General features: G+C 43.9%; 1 protein-coding gene across 1 annotated transcript in view; it reads left to right on the top strand.

Annotated features, from left to right (window-relative positions):
* ccndbp1 (cyclin D-type binding-protein 1) overlaps positions 1–22,994 on the top strand; it is a 43,694-nt gene extending 20,700 nt beyond the window's left edge. Inside the window, exons 7-11 of the mRNA XM_068048136.1 lie at positions 467–543; positions 14,068–14,318; positions 15,349–15,409; positions 16,329–16,375; positions 22,176–22,994. Coding sequence (XP_067904237.1) covers positions 467–543; positions 14,068–14,318; positions 15,349–15,409; positions 16,329–16,375; positions 22,176–22,284 — 545 coding nt within the window. The 3' untranslated portion in view covers positions 22,285–22,994. The remainder of the gene's footprint in view (positions 1–466; positions 544–14,067; positions 14,319–15,348; positions 15,410–16,328; positions 16,376–22,175) is intronic.
* The last annotated feature ends 315 nt before the right edge of the window (positions 22,995–23,309 follow it).

Genomic DNA, 23,309 nt, shown 5'->3' with positions numbered 1-23,309 from the left:
ACACCGTTCTATGTCAGAATGGCCATAATTTTTAGCAGTTCATAAGCTTTTGCTGTAGTGCAAGTCTTTTTATTGGTGCTTGCTATAGTATAATATACTTAATTTAAGTTTTGACATTTACTATATCATTAAACAATGTTTTACAGAATTAAATTATAAACTATCAGTATTTTGGTGTTGTATGTACTGACGCTTAATTATGATGGTTTCAAAATTATGGAGCTGCTTGCTTTGGTTTTCAAGAGTTGGTGATTGTGATTCTACCACAATGTAACTTTGAACTTTGCCAGGAGTTGTATGTATCTTTGTATATTTAATATTTGTGTACAGTTAACTTTGCTATTAATAAAGTGTTGAGATGATATTTGCTCTTTTGGGTGCAATATTTGTCAACCATACATACAGATTTTATAATTGATATAATCCAGTTGTGACACACTATCTGCTTTGAACCTCTCCTCCACAGATAACCAGGCAGCTGTTTTATCATTGATGTCTTCCTATGCTGCTATTGTAGAAGATGCATTAGAGGAAATGGAACAGGTACAAAGTCTAATTGAATACAAGAGCCAAGATGTAAAGATGAACCGATACCAAACCATAATAGGACATTAATTAGTGCAGTATTGGGCTCCACACTAAACAAAGGGCTATGGAGTGACTATAATGCAGATTCACTGGAATACTGTCTGGTATGAGGAAGTAGCAATACCTGAAAAGATTGGGCCATTTTTCATTAGAACATTGCAGATTATAGGGCAATCTAAAAGGATTTAAAATTATGAAAGGATGAGATGTGGTAGAAGTGAACTGTTTCCAGTAGTTGAGGGGACAGGAAGAGCTTTCATAGAAATAAGATTTAAAACAGAAGGCAAGAGAAACTTCTTTACGTGGAATTGTGAGGCTGTGGATTGCTCTTTCAGAATTAGTGGTTGAACCAGAAACTATGCTAATGTTCAAGATTGGATTGGGCAGGTAGATGAACAAAAAGCGGTTGAAGGGATGTAGGAACAAGATGGGTAAATATGTTCAGAACTATTTGCTTCTGTGGAGGGCAAATGCTGACTGGGACTAGTTGAGCTGAATGGCCTGTTTCCATACTATAACTTCAATGTATTTCCAAATATGTAAGATTTTATAACTGTTTTCTTTGAATTTCATAGAATAATACAGAACACAATCAGCCCATCATACCTGTGCTGGTTCCTCAATAAAGCTATCCGATTAGTCCCACTCCCCTCACCTTTCCCTATAGTCCTGCATTCCTTTCCATTTAAGTATTTATCGTATTCCCTTTTTGAAAGTTACTATTGAATCTGCTTCAACTATCCTTTCAGTCAGTGTATTCTGGATTAACGTACCTCACTGTGTAAAGACATTTATCCTTGCATTGTCCCTGGTTCTTTCGTCAATTACCTTAGACCTGTGTCCTCTGGTTACTGACCGTTCTGCCACTGGAAACAGTTTCTCCTCACTTTACCAAAACCGTTCGTGATTTTGAACATCTCAATTAAATCTCATCTTAACTTTCTCTGCTGTTAAGAGAACAATCCCAGTATCTCTAATTTCTGCACATAACTGTAGTCCTGGAGCCTTGGAACCTCACACAGAAAAACTACAACAGGCAACTGAAATAGTAACTAGACAACAAAATAAAAACAGGAGTCATTGAGTGACACTTTTGTAAGTCTGTGTTTCATGGAGTGATCCATACTGCCACCAAGTGTTCAAAATGAGAAATACAGTGCTTTATTTCCAACACGAGTCGCTTCACACAAAACAAAAATTTCTCCGAGTGTATTAAAACTAAAGGTTGTGCCACTTTTCGTTTCCAAATGTATCGATAATGCTAAAGTGAGACACAGTCCCACGATTGAGCGAGCATTTATGCGAGATGAGATTGAATGTATTGGTAATAGGGTTACTAATTTATGCTGTGCCCTACACGGCACCTGGTCTGATGTGCGCAAATTTCTTTTATTTTTCAATTTGATCTGTTTATGCTGCTACATTGCTTCAATAGATGACCACACCATAAACAGTAGCCATTTAAAACAAGCCCTCACCATAAACTCATTTAAGTGGAAGCAGTTTGGCAACACAATTAACGATGCCACTAAACATGTAACAAATCTCTCTCACCATGTACTCTCAGGAAGTGAGGAGTTCTTGCGCATGGTTTCAATTTTGGTGTGCCTTCATCCCAAATTAAATGGGAAGATGTATTTGCTGAGTTCGAACTCCTCTACTCCCAAATTTCCTTCCACAAACTAGTGTCCACTGAAGACGCTGAATCCTTGAAAGTGTGCCTAGCTGATCTAGTGCACGCATATTGCGGGATTCCGAATGACATGTCTGATTTCCACATGCAACGTGAATGTCTGACAGCGTTTTGAGGTCTTGAGACCAACCTGGACATACCTGACAAAGAGACGGGAATAGTCATCCTTAACAAGCGTAACTATATCAACAAAATGCCGCCATTCTTAATGAAGGGTCCAAATTCGTATCCAGTAGACCTGCCGCTCACATGACCGGACAGCCTTGCTCGAAAGTAAGCTTAAAAAAACCGCTTGCTGGACTTCGTGAAAGAGCAATGAGCTGCTGGGTGATATATATGACAGGGTTTGTCCTCACGGCTTGCTGTGATTAGATTTTAGATTAGAGATACAGCACTGAAACAGGCCCTTCGGCCCACCGAGTCTGTGCCGACCATCAACCACCCATTTATACTAATCCTACACTAATCCCATATTCCTACCAAACATCCCCACCTGTCCCTATATTTCCCTACCACCTACCTATACTAGTGACAATTTATAATGGCCAATTTACCTATCAACCTGCAAGTCTTTTGGCTTGTGGGAGGAAACCGGAGCACCCGGAGAAAACCCACGCAGACACAGGGAGAACTTGCAAACTCCACACAGGCAGTACCCGGAATCGAACCCGGGTCCCTGGAGCTGTGAGGCTGCAGTGTTAACCACTGCGCCACTGTGTTTGCATATGTATGGGCTGCCCAAGACACACACAAGTGATGTCCCTCTACGCTCTATGTTATCTATGACCAGTTCTGCACAAATGAATTGGCCAAATGGTTGGGCGAATTGTTACAATCAGTTTTGAGCAAGTTCTCCACATACACGGTGAAGGATTCTTTCACATTTGCGAAAATCATACAGGACTTGCATATTGATAGCAATGCCATGTCCATGTGCTCATTTGACATTGTTAACCTATTCACCAATGTACCACTTAAGGAAGCCATGGATATTTGCGCTGCAGCACTATATCATGCCGATCTAGACCCACCACCATTGCGTGAATCAGTATTCATTGAACTTATGAACTTGGCAACTCGCGCAGTTGAGTTCAGTTTTAACGACACCATGTATGCCCAAATAGATGGTGTTGCCATGGGATCCCCTCTAGGCCCAGCTCTCGTAAACATCTTTGTTGGGTTCCGTGAGAAACGTGTCTTCGAGGGAATGACACCTAACCTCCTACCTCTTGCATATTTCTAATATGTAGGTGATATGTTTGCTATATTTGAATCCACAGCTGCATGCAATAATTTCCTTACATGTCTTAATGGGCTCCATCCTGCACTCAAATTCACCTTTGAAATGGAGCACTCAAATGAGCTCCCTTTCCTTGGCGTAGTTGAAAAATCTGTTAATGGGTTCTCTACCACGGTCTACTGCAAACCTTCCTTCACTGGTCAATACACGCGTTGGGATTCTTACAGTTCCACGCGCTGTAAGATTGGCCTTATTGGCAACCTCATGAATAGGGTCTGAGTCATTTGCTCACCATGCAAGCTTAAACTTATGAATGGGCCCTGAAAAGTTCCCAGTCTACCTCAAATTACCCTGGAAGGGTAATGTATCCTAAAAATTTGAGCAAGAGATGAAGCTTGCTGTTTCACACTGCTACTATGCAGTAGTAACACGTGTGGTGTTCGCCACTAACAGGATGCTGCCGTCAAGCCAAAAAGACGTCCTGCCTGTCACGCAAATGAGTAATGTGATAGATGAATTTCAGTGCCAGTGTGATGCTTGGTATATAGGCTGCACATCCCAGAGAGTGGCGGATTGTGTTAAACAACGTGTCACTTCCGCTGTTCGCAGCAGGCAAGGTACAGGCCATACCAACCAGCCATGCTTGCAAAACCCAAAACAAAGTGTCCAACATTAGATGTGATTTCGCGATTGGACAACATTTGCATAAATAATCCTCATTGTGCTAAGAATTTCGCTGACAACCAATATAAGATTGTCAGTAGGGCTCGCATTGTGGCGCATTTGCGTGTACTGGAAGCTACATATATTAATGCACAGGGCCCTGTTCTTTGCACACAGTAAGAACATGTACAAGCATTGCGCCTGTTTCAGCTAAACAAAATAAGTGACCGCCATTCGCTGGTTCATTCCTCAGAGCAATGCCTTGACCAATCAGAGTCAAGCTGCCTGGTTTAAATTTCAAGCAAAGCTTGGCAGTTAACTGTCAGTCACCGTTGCTTGATGCATTCTCCATGGCAATGACTCTACCAATCAGAGTTCACTTGCCAACCAATTCTCACTGTCATCTCATACAATATAAAGTTGTTGTTTTCCCTTATGTTGGTAGTCCAGCGGATTGTCCTGACGGGTCTAAGATGAAACACTTCAACAGCATGTCTCTATTTTCAGTAATACTCAAAAAAAAAAATGTATTTGGTCATAACACATTGATTTGTTTGCTACATGTTTTGCTGAAACTGAAGGCAGCTAGTTAGTCCCATTCCAGAGGTCCAGAAAAATAACTCTCCCAAAGTTATACAAGTGACAGAAATTTAAAAAAAAATGCTGGAAATACTCAGCATGTCAGGCAGCGTCAGTGAAGAGATAAACCGAGTTAATGGGCTGAATTTTATACCCCCCCCACCCCACACCAAAGAGCGGGATGGTAGCCGGGGCTGGGGGGGGTGGAGGGGGAGGCTCGGGAGGCTCTTCCCAACCTGCTCCCCCCTCCACCGTCACTTCATACAGGGCGGTGGTGCCGAAAAATTGCCTGCCCACCTGAGGCCAATCAAGGCCCTTAAGTGGCCACTTAAGGGCCTACGCCCGCTTCCAAGGGGATTTTACCCGTGACGAGTCAGGCCCCCAGTCGACCACCCTTGCTTCGCTGGGACCTGCCCGATCACCCCCAGTGAGGCAATGAAAACGTACCTTTGTTCTAGGCTCCCCGACATCATCATCCTCAAGCTGGGCTGTAGTCTCAGCAGTGGCCACCGCTCCCTGTGGCGCTGCTGGGACAGTTAGCTGCCGGCCCGCTGATTGGCCGGCAGCTCTATCAGGTGGGACTTCCTACCTCAAGCGGGTGGAAGTCCTGTCTCACCAATTAAAGCCCGGCGACCCACAAAATGTGAGTTGGATCCCCAGGTGAGGCGGAAGTGGGTACTGAATGGGGCACAATACTCCAGCTGGGCCTAATCATTGATCTATAAAGGTTTAGCATATTGTCCTTGCTTTTGTGCACTCTGCCTCTATTCATAAAGCCAAGAATTCAGTATATTGTTTAACAACCTTCTCAACTTGTCCTACCACCGTCAAAGATCTCCTTTAAAATTGTATGATTTAGTTTACATTGTCTCTCCTCATTCTAGTAAAATGCATCACTTCACATTTCTGCATTAAATTTCATCTGCTGTGTGTCTGCCCACTTACCAGTCTGTTACTATCCTCCTCATTGTTTACATTTGGGTAGAAAATTTCACCTGGAGTAGGCTGGAGTCTTAATATTTTTCTGAAAAACTTTGTCAAATTATCAATGAAACTTGTTACAAAAATAACGTGTGCAAGTTGAGATTTAAATCTAATTTAGTTTTTTTGTTACTAGATTAAGGAATACAGTAAGTGTAGTTTAGCAATCATTTTTTAAAATGTCTGTTAACCTGATTCTGTCACCCTATCTTTCCCACCCACCCTTTTTTGCTTGCTGAAAACCTATTACATCTCTAATTTTTCCCAGTTTTGATGCAAGGTCATCGAACTGAAATGTTAACTCTGTTTTTCTCAATAGATGCTGTCTGGCATGCTGAGTATTTCCAGCATTTTGTTTTTATTTCTGTCACTTCTATAACTGTGGGAGAGCTGTCCACATATTTCATAGCTTTTCTGTGACTTGTGAAATGGGACTAACTAGCTGCCTTCAGTTTCAGCAAAAACATGTGGCAAACAAATCAATGTGTTCTTACCAATAAATATTTTTTTGTGTGTAACAACTCGTGTTGAAAATAGAGTACTGTATTTTCCATTTTGAACACTTGGTGGCAGTATGGATCACTCCATGGAACACAGACCTACCAAAGTGTTAGTTAATGATTCCTGCTTCTACTTCATTTTGTATTTACTATTTCAGCTGCCTGTTGTAGTTTTTCTGTATGAGGTCGTCCATTTGTATCAGATTATCATGAGCTCTCTGCTGTGAATCAATGCTAACTAATATAGTTCAAGTTTAGAGAGCGATTTCATCTTGGTATAGGACAGAAACTTGAGTTAAAGTGATGATGAAGAAACTTGGCAACTTGTTTTTCTTGAATGCTTAAAGAATTAGTTAATGAGTGCTTTATTGTGTTCATTTTAGATAAAATAAGCCAATTGTGATGCGTATGTGTGCAGCTTGCTCTCTGGCTTCAAAAGTGTCCTGTAATCATGTCCCTAATAATTTCACAGCTGCTTATAGGCCATTCATTCACTTTAATTTGCAGATTCTGTCTTCAGCCTATTGTATAGTCTTCTTCTTTGGCCTCCTTGTCTCGAGAGACAATGGGTAAGTGCCTGGAGGTGGTCAGTGGTTTGTGCAGCAGCGCCTGGAGTGGCTATAAAGGCCAATACTAGAGTGACAGACTCTTCCACAGGTGCTGCAGATATAATTGGTTGTCGGGGCTGTTACACAGTTGGCTCTCTCCTTGCGCTTCTGTCTTTTTTTCCTGCCAACTGCTAAGTCTCTTCGACTCGCCACGCTTTAGCCCTGCCTTTATGGTTGCCCGCCAGCTCTGGCGATCGCTGGCAACTGACTCCCACGACTTGTGGTCAATGTCACAGGACTTCATGTCGCGTTTGCAGACGTCTTTAAAGCTGAGCCATGGACGGCCGGTGGGTCTGGTACCAGTGACGAGCTCGCTGTACAATGTGTCCTTGGGGATCCTGCCATCTTCCATGCGGCTCACATGGCCAAGCCATCTCAGGCGCCGCTGGCTGAGTAGGGTGTATATGCTGGGGATGTTGGCTGCCTCGAGGACTTCTGTGTTGGAGATACGGTCCTGCCACCTGATGCCAAGGATTTTCCGGAGGCAGCGAAGATGGAATGAATTGAGACGTCGCTCTTGGCTGACGTACGTTGTCCAGGCCTCGCTGCCGTAGAGCAAGGTACTGAGGACACAGGCTTGATACACTTGGACTTTTGTGTTCTGTGTCAGTGCGCCATTTTCCCACACTCTCTTGGCTAGTCTGGACATAGCAGAGGAAGCCTTTCCCATGCGCTTGTTTAATTCTGCATCGAGAGACAGGTTACTGGTGATAGTTGAGCCCAGGTAGGTGAACTCTTGAACCACTTCCAAAGTGTGGTCGCCGATATTGATAGATGGGGCATTTCTGACGTCCTGTCCCATGATGTTCGTTTTCTTGAGGCTTTTGGTTAGGCCAAATTCATTGCAGGCAGCCGCAAACCTGTCAATGAGTCTCTGTAGACACTCTTCAGTGTGAGATGTTAATGCAGCATTGTCAGCAAAGAGGCGTTCCCTGATGAGGACTTTCCGTACTTTGGTCTTCGCTTTTAGACGGGCTAGGTTGAACAACCTGCCACCTGATCTTGTGTGGAGGAAAATGTCTTCTTCTGAGAACTTGAATGCATGTGAGAGCAGCAGGGAGAAGAAGGGCGGCGCAGTGGTTAGCACCGCAGCCTCACAGCTCCAGCGACCTGGGTTCAATTCTGGCTACTGCCTGTGTGGAGTTTGCAAGTTCTCCCTGTGTCTGCGTGGGTTTCCTCCGGGTGCTCCGGTTTCCTCCCACATGCCAAAGACTTGCAGGTTGATAGGTAAATTGGCCATTATAAATTGCCCCTAGTATAGGTAGGTGATAGGGAAATATAGGGACAGGTGGGGATGTGGTAGGAATATGGAATTAGTGTAGGATTAGTATAAATGGGTGGTTGATGGTCGGCGCAGACTTGGTGGGCCAAAGGGCCTGTTTCAGTGCTGTATCTCTAAATAAAAAATAAATTAAAAAAAATAAAAATAAAGATCCCAAAGAGTGTGGGTGCGAGAGCACAGCCCTGTTTCATGCCACTCAGGATTGGAAAGGGGTCTGATGAGGTGCCACTACGCTGAATTGTGCCTTTCATATTGTCATGGAATGAGGTGATGATACTTAGTAGCTTTGGTGAGCATCCAATCTTTTCTAGTAGTCTGAAGAGACCACATCTGCTGACGAGGTCAAAGGCTTTGGTGAGATCAATGAAAGCAACGTAGAGGGGGATCTGTTGTTCGTGGCATTTCTCCTGTAGCTGGCGAAGGGAGAACAGCATGTCAATGGTGGATCTCTGCTCGAAAGCCACACTGTGCCTCAGGGTAGACACGCTCAGCCAGCTTCTGGAGCCTGTTTAAAGCGACACGAGCGAAGACTTTCCCCACTATGCTGAGCAGGGAGATTCCACGGTAGTTGTTGTAGTCACCGCGGTCACCTTTGTTCTTATAGATGGTGATGATATTGGCATCGCGCATGTCCTGTGGTACTGCTCCCTCATCCCTGCACAGGCAAAGCAGTTCGTGCAGAGCTGAAAGTATAGCAGGCTTGGCACTCTTGATGATTTCAGGGGTAATGCCGTCCTTCCCAGGGGCTTTTCCGCTGGCTAGAGAATCAATGGCATCACTGAGTTCCGATTTTGTTGGCTGTTCGTCCAGCTCATCCATGACTGGCAGAGACAGGGTTGCATTGAGGGTGGTCTCAGTGACAAAATTTTCCCTGGAGTACAGTTCGAGGTAGTGTTCCACCCAGCGGTCCATTTGCTTTCGTTGGTCAGTGATTGTGTCCCCTGATTTAGATTTGAGGGGGGGTTGCCCCCCTCAACTAGAAGATTGCCCCTCTCAAATCTAAATCAGGGGACACAATCACTGACCAACGAAAGCAAATGGACTGCTGGGTGGAACACTACCTCGAACTGTACTCCAGGGAAAATTACACTGAGACCGCCCTCAATGCAACCCTGTCTCTGCCAGTCATGGATGAGCTGGACGTACAGCCAACAAATTGTATAGTACAGACAAAATATTTTGCATGCAGTTGTGCCTAAAATCAAGGTGTTTGTAAGCTTGCGTGATAGCATGCATTAAGATCAGTCAATGATGCTGCTTCCGTACAAATGCTTAAGAAATGGGTGTTGACAGCTCCAATGTTGTCGGCCTGTTTTAAATGTAAGCTGGGCTAAAATTAAGAGTACGTTGGTGAAAAAGAATATTGCCTGTCTAAATTACTTCCAGTATTGCTTCAATATGGCACTTCTGACAGGCGGTTAGAGAGAAATCCTCTCGACCGTTGTGGGGTGGGGGGGGGAAGTCAGCTGTTTCATGTGGCTCCTCTCTCTCTCTACCCCCCCCCCCCTCCCCCCCTCTCTCCCAATGTTTTGTCTAACTTTTTCTTTTCAAGGGAAATGAAGGAATCTTCTTTGACATTTCTTCTTTTTTAACCCATTCATAGCATTGTTTTACCAGTCATGTTGACTAGTATAGTTTCAAAATGGCTGTTTACTGACACTGCACCATCTAGTGGTTGCGCTACTGGCACATGCGCAAATGTAGCCTCATGGACAGAAACGTCACTGCGACATTTCAGGCAAGCTATTAATAAAGATGGCGCTGCTCAATTTGACACAAAAAAAAATTGGACACAAAAAAAAATTGAACCCAAACCACCTCAATGGCTGCAATCACTGCCTCTACAGCCCCAACTGTACCTTCACGCGATCAAGCATTCAGTTTCCCGCTCCCTCCCATGCCCACCTTCTTGCCGCTCCCTCCCACCACTTCACACTGCTCGCCGCACTATCCCGTCGTTCTCTCCTGTGCCTGTCTGGTTGCAGTTCCTTCCTGCCGCTTGCTCCCCACCTCACTGCCCGGAGCAGCAGCGGGTTGGGGGGTAGGGGGAGCGAGTGAGATGCTAGCTGTGAGGCGGGAAGCGAGAGACGGGATAGAGCCACAAGCAGGCGGACACAGGAGAGAACGGCGAAGGGGAACGGCGATTGAGGCGCCGTTTGCGGGAGGGAGCTGGGAAGAGAAGTGGCGATTGAGGCCACTTTCCAGAACTCATGCTGGAGGCATTTGCGTGATGACGTATTTGTGCGTATTAGTGCTGGCAAAGCTCGGGTGCATTTTGTGTTTGTGCAAGGAGGAATGTGTTCCACGCATGTGCGCAGTTCGGACCAGAGTGATGATGCCGGTGCTTGGCTGCATTGTCAGGAGACATTCTGTTAAAAATAATCATAGAAATTACAACAAAACAGTTCAGCTCAACCAGTCCATGTTGGCGTATACCCTCTACACAAGCGTTGGTCCTAATTTCATGTGCCCGCAGAGTTCCCATATTCCTTTATTTCCTGTTCCTTCAACTATTTATCTACCCTATTCTAAAATTGCCACCTCATATTTACTGACATTGAATTGCATAAGCCGCTTTTCTGTCCATATCACCAGCTTAGCAGTATCCTTTTGCAGCTTTTTTTGGTCCTCAGAATTATTTACTATACCTCCTGTTTTCATATTGTCTGTAAATTTGGATACCATTTCATGTAGCCCTATATCCAAATTATTTATGTAAACAATGAACAGAAGTGGTCCCGGAACAGAAGCCTATGGGGGACACGTCCATCCACTCTGAATAACTGTTCTTAACTCACTGACTTGCCAAAGCCTTCACCATCGTCAAGGTACAAATCAGGAGTGCGATGGAATACTTTTCCCTTGCCTGGATGAGAGCAGCTTCAACAATCAAGAAGCTCGACACCATCCAGGACAAAGCGGCCTACAGTATTGGTATCCCATCAACCACCTTCAACATTCACTCCCTCTATTACTGGTGCATAGTGGCAGCAGTGTATACCATCTAAAAGATGCACTGCAGCAACTTGCCAAGCCTCCTTCAAAAGCATCTTCCAAACCCATGACTTCTACCACCTAGAAGGACAAGGGCAGCAGACGCATGGGGACACCACCACCTGCAAGTTCCTCTCCAAGTCATGCGCCATCCTGACTTGGAACTATATTGTTGTTCCTTCACTGTCACTGGGTCAAAATCCTGCAGCGCCCTTCCTAACAGCACTGTGGGTGTACCTACCCCACATGGACTTCAGTGGTTCAAGAAGGTGGCTCACCACCACCTTCTCGAGGGTAATTAGGGATGGGCAATAAATTCTGGCATTGCCAGAGACACTCGCATCCCATAAATGGATTTTAAAAAACTTCAACATCTCCCTTCTAACTAGTTTTTAGTCCAGTTTGCTATCCTCCTTCAATCTTCTCCAGTAGTCTCCTGTGTGGTAACTTTTTAACAACTTTCTGAAATTTCACATACACCACATCCATTGCAATTCCCCATTCACCATATCTTTTAACTTCTCGAAGAACTCTTAGATCATGTTTGGCAAACCTAATAATTCTTCCTGAATTCTGTCTCACATTGTATAAGAGTTACATAGAATGGGAAGGACAGCATTACCCCTGAAATAATCAAGAGCGCCAAGCCTGCTATACTCTCAGCACTACATGAACTGCTATGCCTGTGCTGGGACGAGGGAGCAGTACCCCAGGACATGCGCGATGCCAATATCATCACCCTCTATAAAAACAAAGGTGACCGCAACAACTACCGTGGAATCTTCCTGCTCAGCATAGTGGGGAAAGTCTTTGCTCGAGTTGCTCTAAACAGGCCCCAGAAGCTGGCTGAGCGCGTCTACCCTGAGGCACAGTGTGGCTTTCGTGCAGAGATATCGACCGTTGACATGCTGTTCTCCCTTCGTCAGATACAGGAGAAATGCCGTGAACAACAGATGCCCCTCTACATTGCTTTCATTGATCACACCAAAGCCTTTGACCTCGTCAGCAGACGTGGTCTCTTCAGACTACTAGAAAAGATTGGATGCCCACCAAAGCTACTAAGTATCATCACCTCATTCCATGACAATATGAAAGGCACAATTCAATATGGTGGCTCCTCATCAGAGCCCTTTCCTATCCTGAGTGGCGTGAAACAGGACTGTGTTCTCGCACCCACACTTTTTGGGATTTTCTTCTCCCTGCTGCTTTCACATGCGTTCAAGTCCTCTGAAGAAGGAATTTTCCTCCACACAAGATTAGGGGGTAGGTTGTTCAACCTTGCCCATCTAAGAGCGAAGTCCAAAGTACGGAAAGTTCTCATCAGGGAACTCCTCTTTGCTGACTATGCTGCTTTAACATCTCACACTGAAGAGTGCCTGCAGAGTCTCATTGACAGGTTTGCGGCTGCCTGCAATGAATTTGGCCTAACCATCAGCCTCAAGAAAACGAACATCATTGGGCAGGACGTCAGAAATGCTCCATCCATCAATATTGGCGACCACAATTTGGAAGTGGTTCAAGAGTTCACCTACCTAGGCTCAACTATCACCAGTAACCTGTCTCTAGATGCAGAAATCAACAAGCGCATGGGAAAGGCTTCCACTGCTATGTCCAGACTGGCCGAGATTGTGGGAAAATGGCGCACTGACACGGAACACAAAAGTCCGAGTGTATCAGGCCTGTGTCCTCAGTACCTTGCTCTATGGCAGCGAGGCCTGGACAACGTATGTCAGCCAAGAGCGACGTCTCAATTCATTCCATCTTCTCTGCCTCCGGAGAATACTTGGCATCAGGTGGCAGGACCGTATCTCCAACACGGAAGTCCTCGAAGCGGCCAACATCCCCAGCTTGTACACACTACTGAGTCAGCGGCGCTTGAGATGGCTTGGCCATGTGAGCCGCATGGAAGATGGCAGGATCCCCAAAGACACATTGTACGGTGAGCTCGCCACTGGTATCAGACCCACCGGCCGTCCATGTCTCCGCTTTAAAGACGTCTGCAAACGCGACATGAAATCCTGTGACTGATCACAAGTCGTGGGAGTCAGTTGCCAGCGTCCGCCAGAGCTGGCGGGCAGCCATAAAGGCGGGGCTAAAGTGTGGCGAGTCGAAGAGACTTAGTAGTTGGCAGGAAAAAAGACAGAGGCGCAAGGGGAGAGCCAACTGTGTAACAGCCCCGACAAACAAATTTCTCTGCAGCACCTGTGGAAGAGCCTGTCACTCTAGAATTGGTCTTTCTAGCCGCTCCAGGTGCTGCTTCACAAACCACTGACCACCTCCAGGCACTTATCCGTTGTCTCTCGAGATAAGGAGGCCAAAGAAGAAGACATAGAATGGACAGCACAGAAACAGGCTACTCGGTTTCAAACCGTCCATGCGAATGTTTATGCTTCACTCAAGTCCCCTATCCTTCCTCATCTAACTATCAGCAGAACCCTCTCATCACTTTTCTCTCATGTGTTACCTAGCTTCCCCTTAAATGCATCTATACTGTTTGTCTCAACTACTCCCTGTCGTTATTAATGCTTGTAAGCATTCACTCACTGAAAAGGCATCTATTGATTTCAGTAGTATATTAGCTAGATGTACAACTATTGGCTGATAGAAGGGTTTAAGTTGACTTCTGTACCAACTGTTGCTCTATGTCCCCATGCTGGCCACAGGCTAAAGCAGCTTAATGAAATGTATTTGACCGTGTCTCACTCAAGTGCTATCCACCTATTGAAACAATAGGTCTCCTGATTATGCTATTGTATGGTTGCAAATTGGGTAGCACTTGCTCCTCAACGTTAGATGCAGGGACCAGCAATGCTGGACCAGAGACAATATCTATGATGGACCTGAAATTTGTGGCAGCTGACTATACTGAACCCTACAGAAGTAGCGGCAAATTAATTGTATTAGTGCTGTTCAGATAATTGGTTGTGTGTAATTGGCAGGCTCGGCATGCAGATAATCCAGATCCATTCAGTGACATTTTTGATGATGCAGACCTGCGAGAAAATCGGGACACTTACTGGTCAGAAACGGACAAGCAGGTCATAGCTCCTTGCTTAGGATTACTGAAAGCTGCCAAAGCATGTCTGAAAAAGGTCTCTGGAGCCATGAAAACTCACGGGAAGGTCGACACCTTACAGCACATAACACAGTTGGATGATTTGGGAGATGTTACTGGTGAAATTAGCCCCAGGTGAGTTGCATTTTTATTACTGAATAGAAAAACTGCCTGCAACTTTCATATTTTGCATCTGTGGGGGGAGGTGGATATAGTGGTGGGTTTCATTTTCATTTCAATCAAAATTTTAGCTTTTATGAGCAATTCCAGATCGGCAAATCATTTTCTGGAGAACCTTACTGATGACACTATGTTGTAATATGGCTTCTTACCACAATTATTATAATTACACTAGCCTTCATCTTGTGTCACTACAATTCATGGTTATCATTTACTTACAAATTGAGCTCTTGGTGTTTTAGTTCAGGATGGGGGCATTTTATACAAAACTTCTTCAAAGTGTTTTGGACAGCTCAGTGGTAGTACACTCACCTGAGTCAGAAGGTCTGGTGACTTGAACGCATGATCTAGGCTGATAGTTGAGTACACTACTGAGGTGGAACTGCACTGTTGGAGGTGCTAAAATTGAGCCTCTCTCTGCCTGCTCGTGACGGACATAAAAGCTTCCATGGCACTATTCGAAGAAGATTAGGGAAATCCTCCTTTATCCCTGCCCAACAATATCCCTAAAGTAACATGGCTAAAACTGATTATCCGGTCATTTACTTTATTGCTGTTTTCAAGTTGGCTGTCGCATTTCCCGACGTAACATTGACTACAATTCAAAAATACTTCATAGGAACATGGGAGTAGGAGCTCCGCCATTCAATTAAATCATGGCTGATCATCTACCTTGATGTCACTTTCCCATGCTATCCCTTGTGTCATTAGTATCCAGATATTTATTGATTTCTGTCTTGAACATGCTCAATAATTGAGCTTCCACAGCCCTGTGAGGCAGAGATTCACTTTGGACGTTATAAAATGGAAGTTCTTTCCAATGGATTCTCGATCAATTTTACATGTTTGTGCTCCTATAAATGTATAGTTCTGAAAGGGGCATGCAATCATATCATTTTTATCTGTACTCGAGTACTGTACTGACTTTTCAAGATACTGTATGTTTGGAGCCACTGTTGGTAAAGTTGTTGCTTTCCTCCTCTAGTGTTGATGAATTGGTGTTAAGTCTTTATCCTCCAATGAACTATATTACTGTGCAAATGAACGTGAGTACTACCCTTCACCTTGAAATATACAGCTAGCAGTATTAGACTGTACTATTCTTGTCTTGGTTCAGGAAGAAACTGTGGGAATGGCAAGATGGTGGTGTTTGCTCCCTTAATATTTTGATTCCGATTGGTGTGGTGTAAATTGATTCCAGAAGTACGAAGTGTGCATTTTTACAGACATGGAAGAATAGATTGGGCTAGGTGTTGTAGTCATCAGTGTAATCCCATATACCCCACGAGGTGTGCTTAAGTATTTGTTGTGGGAGTTGTTTCTTTCCTGTGCTAGGTATCTTTTACGGAACAAGGCAAAAGGCTGGATACCTGCTAGCAAATGCACAGGTTGGACAGAGTCTTTTTTTCAGTGCTTCTCTTTTTAAAAGTGCACCTTCTGTCTGCTCAGCTGCTTCTGGGCTGCCCAGAAATCAGCTGTGTGGAAATTTTGAGGCGTGGTGATGTGTATAGAGGGTGGAATGCTCTTTCACTGTTTTGCTAGACCTGATTATAAAGTATGTTGTCCTGTATGCTACATCCAGACCTATTTTAAAAACAAATTGGACTGAGCAAAGGCCATTAACTCAGTTAAGCCTGCTCCTTTCAGACCGTGTACCCAGATATACCCCTCACAGTTATTCTCTTGAGATGAAAGGTCTGATTTTTTAAAAACTCCTTGATCCCCAAAAGTAATCAGGTAAAACCCAGAATACTTAACCAGCCTTGCATCTCTGCTGTTCAGTTCTGTCCTGTTGCCCTCCAAGACAACTTATGAACTGTCATGTGCCATGGGGGCGGTTGCATTGATTGATATAGTTGATCATCTCAGGTAATCAGTAGAAAGCCATAGATTGACCGTCTAATGTTGTCAGCATATTTTTAATCTGAATTATTTTCAAATAATTAAAGTGTCTATTTGTTTCAGGCTGCAAAGGTTGCTTCTGTCCTGAACAAAGTTCTGGAAATAACCAAGTGAGTTAAATGAGCTGCCAGGAAATTGTACCTAAAAGAACTCCCATTTCCACATGCCCTTAATTGTTATCATTTCCATTTTTCTTAAACAATAAGATTGCAGTATACATTTGATACTTCCTCTAACATTAGAGGACACTCTTATCTATTGCACTTGCCTGTCAGTACAACTGCCTCCAGATATGAACTATCTGCTACATCTCTGACTGAACACAGGGGCCTGATACAAACTGAAAAGGTAACATTAGGAGTTTTCTAGAATATACAATATTCCTGCCTCTGCAGTTGAGTACCAGCTACTACTAGGTGGTGGAAGTACCACTTGTTCTCCAAATCCAATTACATTTGAACTGGTTCAGAAATAATTCTGATCTGACACCCACCTCATTGAGATAGAAACAGGAATCGGCCGTTCGGCCCCTTGAGCCTGTTCATTCAGTGTGACCATGGCAAATCGGTATCCTAACTCTGTTTGGGCAAGAGACCCTAACCTATCCTGCCCCGATGCTGTCTTTCTTGCATTGTTTAACTTAACATGTTTCTTATTGGTCAGTCCTGCTGTAATTATTTGAGTATTCCCTTCACCTGGTGTATCAATATGACGGTTTATGATCTGAATTCTGCTCGTAACCTTTTTATTAACTTTTTTATCACCCTAATTTTCTTTCCGCTGGGAGCTTGGCCCTTTTGGGTACAGGTACAATGGTATAGCTCCCTCCTTTCTCAATACTGGTGACAGTGTTGCATGAAATGGAACTCCTCCTTCCCACAACACTCCTTCAGCCATGTGTTCACTTTCCTAATCTGTTTGTCCCTATCTCACTTTACCTGTGGCTCAAGTAATCCTGAAATTACCATCCTTGAGGTTCTACTGCAGCCTACTCTTCCCTGTGTTATTGGGCCCAACAGGGACCTTGACAACTGGATCCTCCTCCCTCTCTTCCTGGAAACCTTTCCATTCGCTTCGGGATGTCCCTTGCCCTGGCACCATCATACCATTTGGGACTATTGATCCTGACTGCAAAGGATGCAAACTATCCCTAATTATCAAATTGCTTACAACTGTGACATTATGCTTTTGCTCCTCTTCCACTTTGTGAGCCTCCTGCTCCATAGTGCCATGGTTAATATTCTGTTCATCCTTCCTGCAACCTTCATCCTTAGCCTCACAGGTAGTAAGTACCTCAAATCTATTGTATAGGACCAGTATCTGTGGAACCTCATTTTCTACATCTGGGTCCCCCTACCCTCCTGACTGATACTTACACATTCTCCTTTCTTCACCTTTGCTTTCCTCTAAGGTGTGACTCACATATAACATTTCCCAGGATGAAATGGTTCATGGATTAACAACTTTAATCCCTGCCACCATTTCATCCCACGGGCATTGGATTTATTATTTATTTAAACATCTGCATGTGAATTTTAAGCTATTGTACATGGGGTATTCCATTAAATCAAAAGATAGATGTATTCAAATTGGCAAATTCCAATTCATGCATAGCTTCTGCACTTAAGCATTATAAATAAGAAATTTGTGAGCTAAATTGTTACAATTCTTATTTCACAAGTCACAAAGTTAAAGGGCTTGCAGTAAGCATCTTTTGTATATCATGTTTGCTATGTGTTGTTAGGTTCTCTTTTTTTCTGATTTAATTTTAAAAAATTCATTCATGGGATTTGGGCGTCGCTGGCCACGCCAGCATTTTATTGCCCATCCCTAATTGCCCTTGAGGAGGTGGTGGTGAGCTACCTTCTTGAACTGCTGCAGTCCATTTGGGGTAGGTACACCCACAGTGCTGTTAGGGAGGGAGTTCCAGGATTTTGACCCAGCAACAGTGAAGAAACGGCGATATAGTTCCAAGTCATGATGGTGTGTGGCTTGGAGGGGAACTTGCAGGTGGTGGTGTTCCCATGAGTCTGCAGCCCTTGTCCTTCTAGTTGGTAGAGGTCACAGGTTTGGAAGGTGCTGTCTAAGGAGCCTTGGTGCATTGCTGCAGTGCATCTTGTAGATGGTACACACTGTGCGTCGGTGGTGGAGGGAGTGAATGTTTGTTTGTTGATGGGGTGCCAATCAAGCGGGCTGCTTTGTCCTGGATGGTGTCAATCTTCTTGAGTGTTGTTGGAGCTGCACCCATCCAGGCAAGTGGAGAGTATTCCATCACACTCCTGACTTGTGCCTTGTAGATGGTGGACAGGTTTTGTGGAGTCAGGAGGTGAGTTACTCGTCGCAGGATTCCTAGCTTCTGACCTGCTCTTGTAGCCACGGTATTTATATGGCTACTCCAGTTCAGTTTCTGGTCAATGGTAACCCCTCGGATGTTGATAGTGGGGGATTCAGTGATGGTAATGCCATTGAATGTCAAGGGGAGATGGTTAGATTCTCTCTTGTTGGAGATGGTCATTGCCTGGCACTTGTGTGGCGCGACTGTTACTTGCCACTTATCAGCCCAAGCCTGGATATTGTCCAGGTCTTTCTGCATTTCTACACGGACTGCTCTAGTATCTGAGGAGTGACAGATGGTGCTGAACATTGTGCAATCATCAATTTTAATTACATAACCTTCAGGCCAGCAACTTGTATTTCTACAATAAAAACAGAAACTGATGAAGATAGTCAGTAGGTCTAGCAGAATCTGTGGAGAGAGAAAGAGTGGCTGGCATTTTGCAGTGAGAGGCTCCGCCCACTGGCCAAAAAGTCAGGGGCATGCCCGCCACCACTGGACCTGGAAACCACACCGTGGTTTTACATAGCCCAGGCCCTCAATTGCCCTTTGAGGCAGGAAGTCCCGCTTCCAAGAGCCGCTGGCCCATAAGTGTGTCGGCAGCTCTTCTGTTTCACCAGCACCACTGGGAGCGGTGACCACTCCTGGAACTGCACTGGTGAGAGGAGCAGCAATGGATGAAACCCTGGAATTAAGGTTAGTGTACGGGACCTCGCGGGGGACAATCGGCTTGTCCCCGATGAGATAGTGGGGTGTTGCTCGAGCAATGGAGGGGAGTTGCTCCAGCAGAGGTGGGTTGTCCTATGGGTGCCTCCTTTTGTGGGGCACAGGGCGCCCGATCAGAAAAGCCTCCACAGCTGGCGAAGTGCCCATCCGCCGCTGGTATTATTCTAGCGATGGCAGGAAGAGGCCCTTAACTAGCAGGTTTCTTTTTATTTGTTCATGGGATGTGGGTGTCACTGGCTAGGCCAGCATTTATTGCACATCCCTAATTGCCCTTGAACTGAGTGGCCATTTCAGAGGGCATTTTAAGAGTCAACCATATTGCTGTGGATGTGGAGTCACATATAGGCCAGACCAGGTAAGGATGGCAGATTTCCTTCCCTAAAGGACGTTAGTGAACCAGATGAGTTTTTACAACAATCGACAATGGCTTCATGGTCAAACTAGACTAGCTTTTTAATTCCAGATTTATTAATTGAATTCAAATTTCATCATCTACTGTGGTGGGATTCGAACCCATGTCCCCAGAGCATTAGCCTGGGCCTCTGGACTACCAGTCCAGTGACATTACCACTACGCCACTGCCTCCCCTTAGTCGGCTACTTAAGGGCCTTAATTGACCTGTGGTGGGTGGGCCATTTGTCACCTCCCTCGCCGCTTGTAAAATTGCAGTGGGGGCTGGAAGGCAATGGTCACGGCACCCTCCGCCTCCCACTGAATTTTACAACCCCGCCCCCACCACCTTCAGCTGCTCCCGGGGTGGGGGCATGGTGTGTAAAATTCCAACCAGGGTTGAAGTTTCAGGTTGGTGACCCTATGTCTCTCCACAGATGCTCTCGGACCTGCTGTGTATTTCCAGCATTTTCTGTTTTTATTTCAGATTTCCAGCATCCATCGTACTTAGTTTGCTCTTACATTGCTATAATGCTCATTATGTTCAAAGAGGTACCTTGGAATGATTTCCATACTGTTTGGTACCAAGTGGATGGAGAGGAAAAAAGGCAAAAGCATGGCCGATTGATGGGAGCCTTCAAAAAATTTTGAAAGAGGGGAAATGATGAAGTTCTTGGAGTTCCAGAAAATGGGAATAAAGTGGTTGAAGGAGCAGCCACTGATGGTGGCTTTGGTGATCAGTTGTACAGGAAGATTCATCTTATCATCTGCTCTGTATCAGCCTGTACCCTGCTGTAAGATGTGCTTGAAGAGAGCATTAACCAAAAAAAACTAATGTGCAGGGAAAATGTACTTTAGAGCAGACAAAAGAAGATCTCATCCCATATCTTACATCACTGAATTTGATCTCTGAGTTACAAGTTTGGTCTTGCGTTATTTGGTTCCTCATGGCTGAAATTCTTGATAACTTGAAAAGTGCTTTATTTAATTGGGAGGGGAAAAAAGCATGCAACAACAGCTCACAAGAACATCCACTTAAACATGTTAATCTGTTGTGCTCACAGTCATTGCATACTTGTGTTCAAAATAGTCTTTAAGGTACAATAGAAGAAGCTGATAAGGTAAAACATGAATACAAAACTGAAGATACTGGAAATCTGAAATAAAACCAGAAAATGCTGGAAAAACTCAGCAGGTCTGCAGCATCTGTGAAGAGGAAAGGTCATCGACCTGAAATGTTAGCGGAGGTTAGGAATCTCAACTGGCCTGGGTTAATACCCTGGGGACATGGGTTCAAATCCCATCACGGCAGCTGGTGGAATTTAAATTCAAATAATTAATAAAAATCAGGAATTTAAAGCTAGTGTCAGTAATGGTACCATGAAACTATCATCAGTTGTCGTAAAAACCCATCTGGTTCACTAATGCCCTTCTAAGGAAGGAAATCTGCTATCCTTACCTGCTCTGGCCTACATGTGATTCCAGACCCACAGCAATGTGGTTGACTCTTAACTGCCCTCTGAAATGATCGAGCAAGCCATTTGGGTGTCAAGGGCAATTGGGGATGGGAAACAAATACTGGCCTTGCCAGTGACGCCCACGTCACATGAAAGAATAAAAAAAACTCATGATTTTGTGGATAGAAGTTCTGAGAGGGTTCCCTGATCTCCTGTTGTAACTCCAGGGTTCTGCTGTTCAACCAGAGTCATGGCAGGGGATTTGGAAAACCTGTGAAAAATACTGGTGCTGCAATTGCCCAGCAGAAGAACTGGGCTTTAAGCGAAAGGGACAGTTTCCAAGGATGCCAAACCCTAATCTTGAATCCTCAAGTCATAATTTGAGACTTTAGCATTGCTATGCAGTGGTTTTCAAACAATTGTAGTGCTAAATGTTGAGCCAGTTCCTGACTGAACTTTGGATGTAGGGAATGAAAGATCGCCTTGAGGTGATAGTATAACCCAACTTTGGCTTCTCTCACACTTCACATTCTGTGCAGAATGTAACATTAAAGTAATTTGAAACCAAGTATAAAAGATACCCAGGTGTGTCCTTTTAGACATTCTGGACACTTAAATCAAACTGTAATCGATTTTAAACATTTATACCATCTGTATGCTGTCTCATGTACTGTCCAAATTTCACTGAAGAAGCTCTGTACATCTCTAACTACTTATGTACAGAACTCTATTCAGGGCTGAAGAATTGGAGTTCTAAGTAAACACCATTATGAAACTAGTAGCTGCAGTTTAAGTTGCACAACATGACAGGAATGTGGCTACTTAGTCCTGGAAGTATTTATCTAGTCATTGCCATCTATACTGAGAGACCACGTTGATAAACTATCTAATTGACCAGTGACATTTTTGAAACTGGGGATATATAAACAGTACATTGTATATGCTTTTCTGAACTGTATGATACTGCACTTTTAAGAATTAATTATTTCCTCCTTTGTATAGATCCAGTCACATGTGTCCTGAATCAGAGAACAGCTGGTTACAATTTCTAAGTGGCGCAATTGACCACAATATGGACAAAGTGAAGGATTTAACTCAGGGCAGTACTTAACAAATGGAGTCGACAGTTAAGTGTTGTTTGCAGAAAATGATAGACTGTGGAAGAGTATATTCTATTTAAGAAACATAAAGTAGTGAATAAAAGAAGTTGGTAAAGATTTTAAGTATTCATACCACCTGTTACGTACATAAGTCTACAATCTCTGTAGGCAAACATGTGTTTTATCAAAATTGTCCGTGATTCCCCTACCTTCAAGGCACACTGATCTAATTTAGTGCTGTGCTTGCATGGATCTCAGCATTCTTAAAAATCTAGAGTGCTCTTTAGATCTCTGAAAACTGCAACAGTATTTCAGCATCAAATTGAAAGGTATAATATGCTTTTTTTGTTTGTTTCAGGACTTTTTTCTTTTTAGGGATGCAGTTGTTTGTTCCTTCCATTAGAACAATGGGGTGAAGAGCTCCTGTGTGAAATAAATTTGAGCAGTCTTAGCCCATTTCTGGTAAATGTACATCCAAGCATGGAACAATCCACAATTTAATTAAAGGTGGCATTGATTTCTATCAATCTTTGTGTACCTTGTAGTAAATTATGGATCTTAACTGCAAGAGATTTCGTCTGGCAGAAGGATAACATTTAACATTTCTAAAAGTTTCCTCAAGTGAGATGGAGTGTCCCAGATAAATAAAGATGATGTAAACTTTTTTTGTTGTTGCCTTTTTTGTGGGCTTTAATAAAGTTATTCTGGTCTTTGTTAGCAATTTGTGTTCTTGTTTTTTTTAACATCACATATTCTTGCGAAATGTATGAATTGGCTTTAATACAGTTTGTTAATGTGTGAGCCTGTGGTTGAATGAAAATACGGCTTAAGAATGCAACTTAAGTCCTGAGAAAGAAGTAAAGTGTATAAAGATTCAGGTACAAAGAACATTGTTGCCTCCTTTATGCTATAGTCTCTTTCAGGACCTGGCAGTTTGGAACTTCTGCTTGCCTTTAGCTAAAACTGCCCTATTTATCCTGGATGGGTCCTTTTACCAACAGGAGGGAGAATAAGGGGGTCAAGGGAGCCAAACAAA

The sequence above is a fragment of the Heterodontus francisci genome, chromosome 16, assembly GCF_036365525.1.
Source record: "Heterodontus francisci isolate sHetFra1 chromosome 16, sHetFra1.hap1, whole genome shotgun sequence".
NCBI lineage: Eukaryota > Metazoa > Chordata > Chondrichthyes > Heterodontiformes > Heterodontidae > Heterodontus > Heterodontus francisci.
This window is presented reverse-complemented; position numbering and strand designations above follow the sequence as displayed.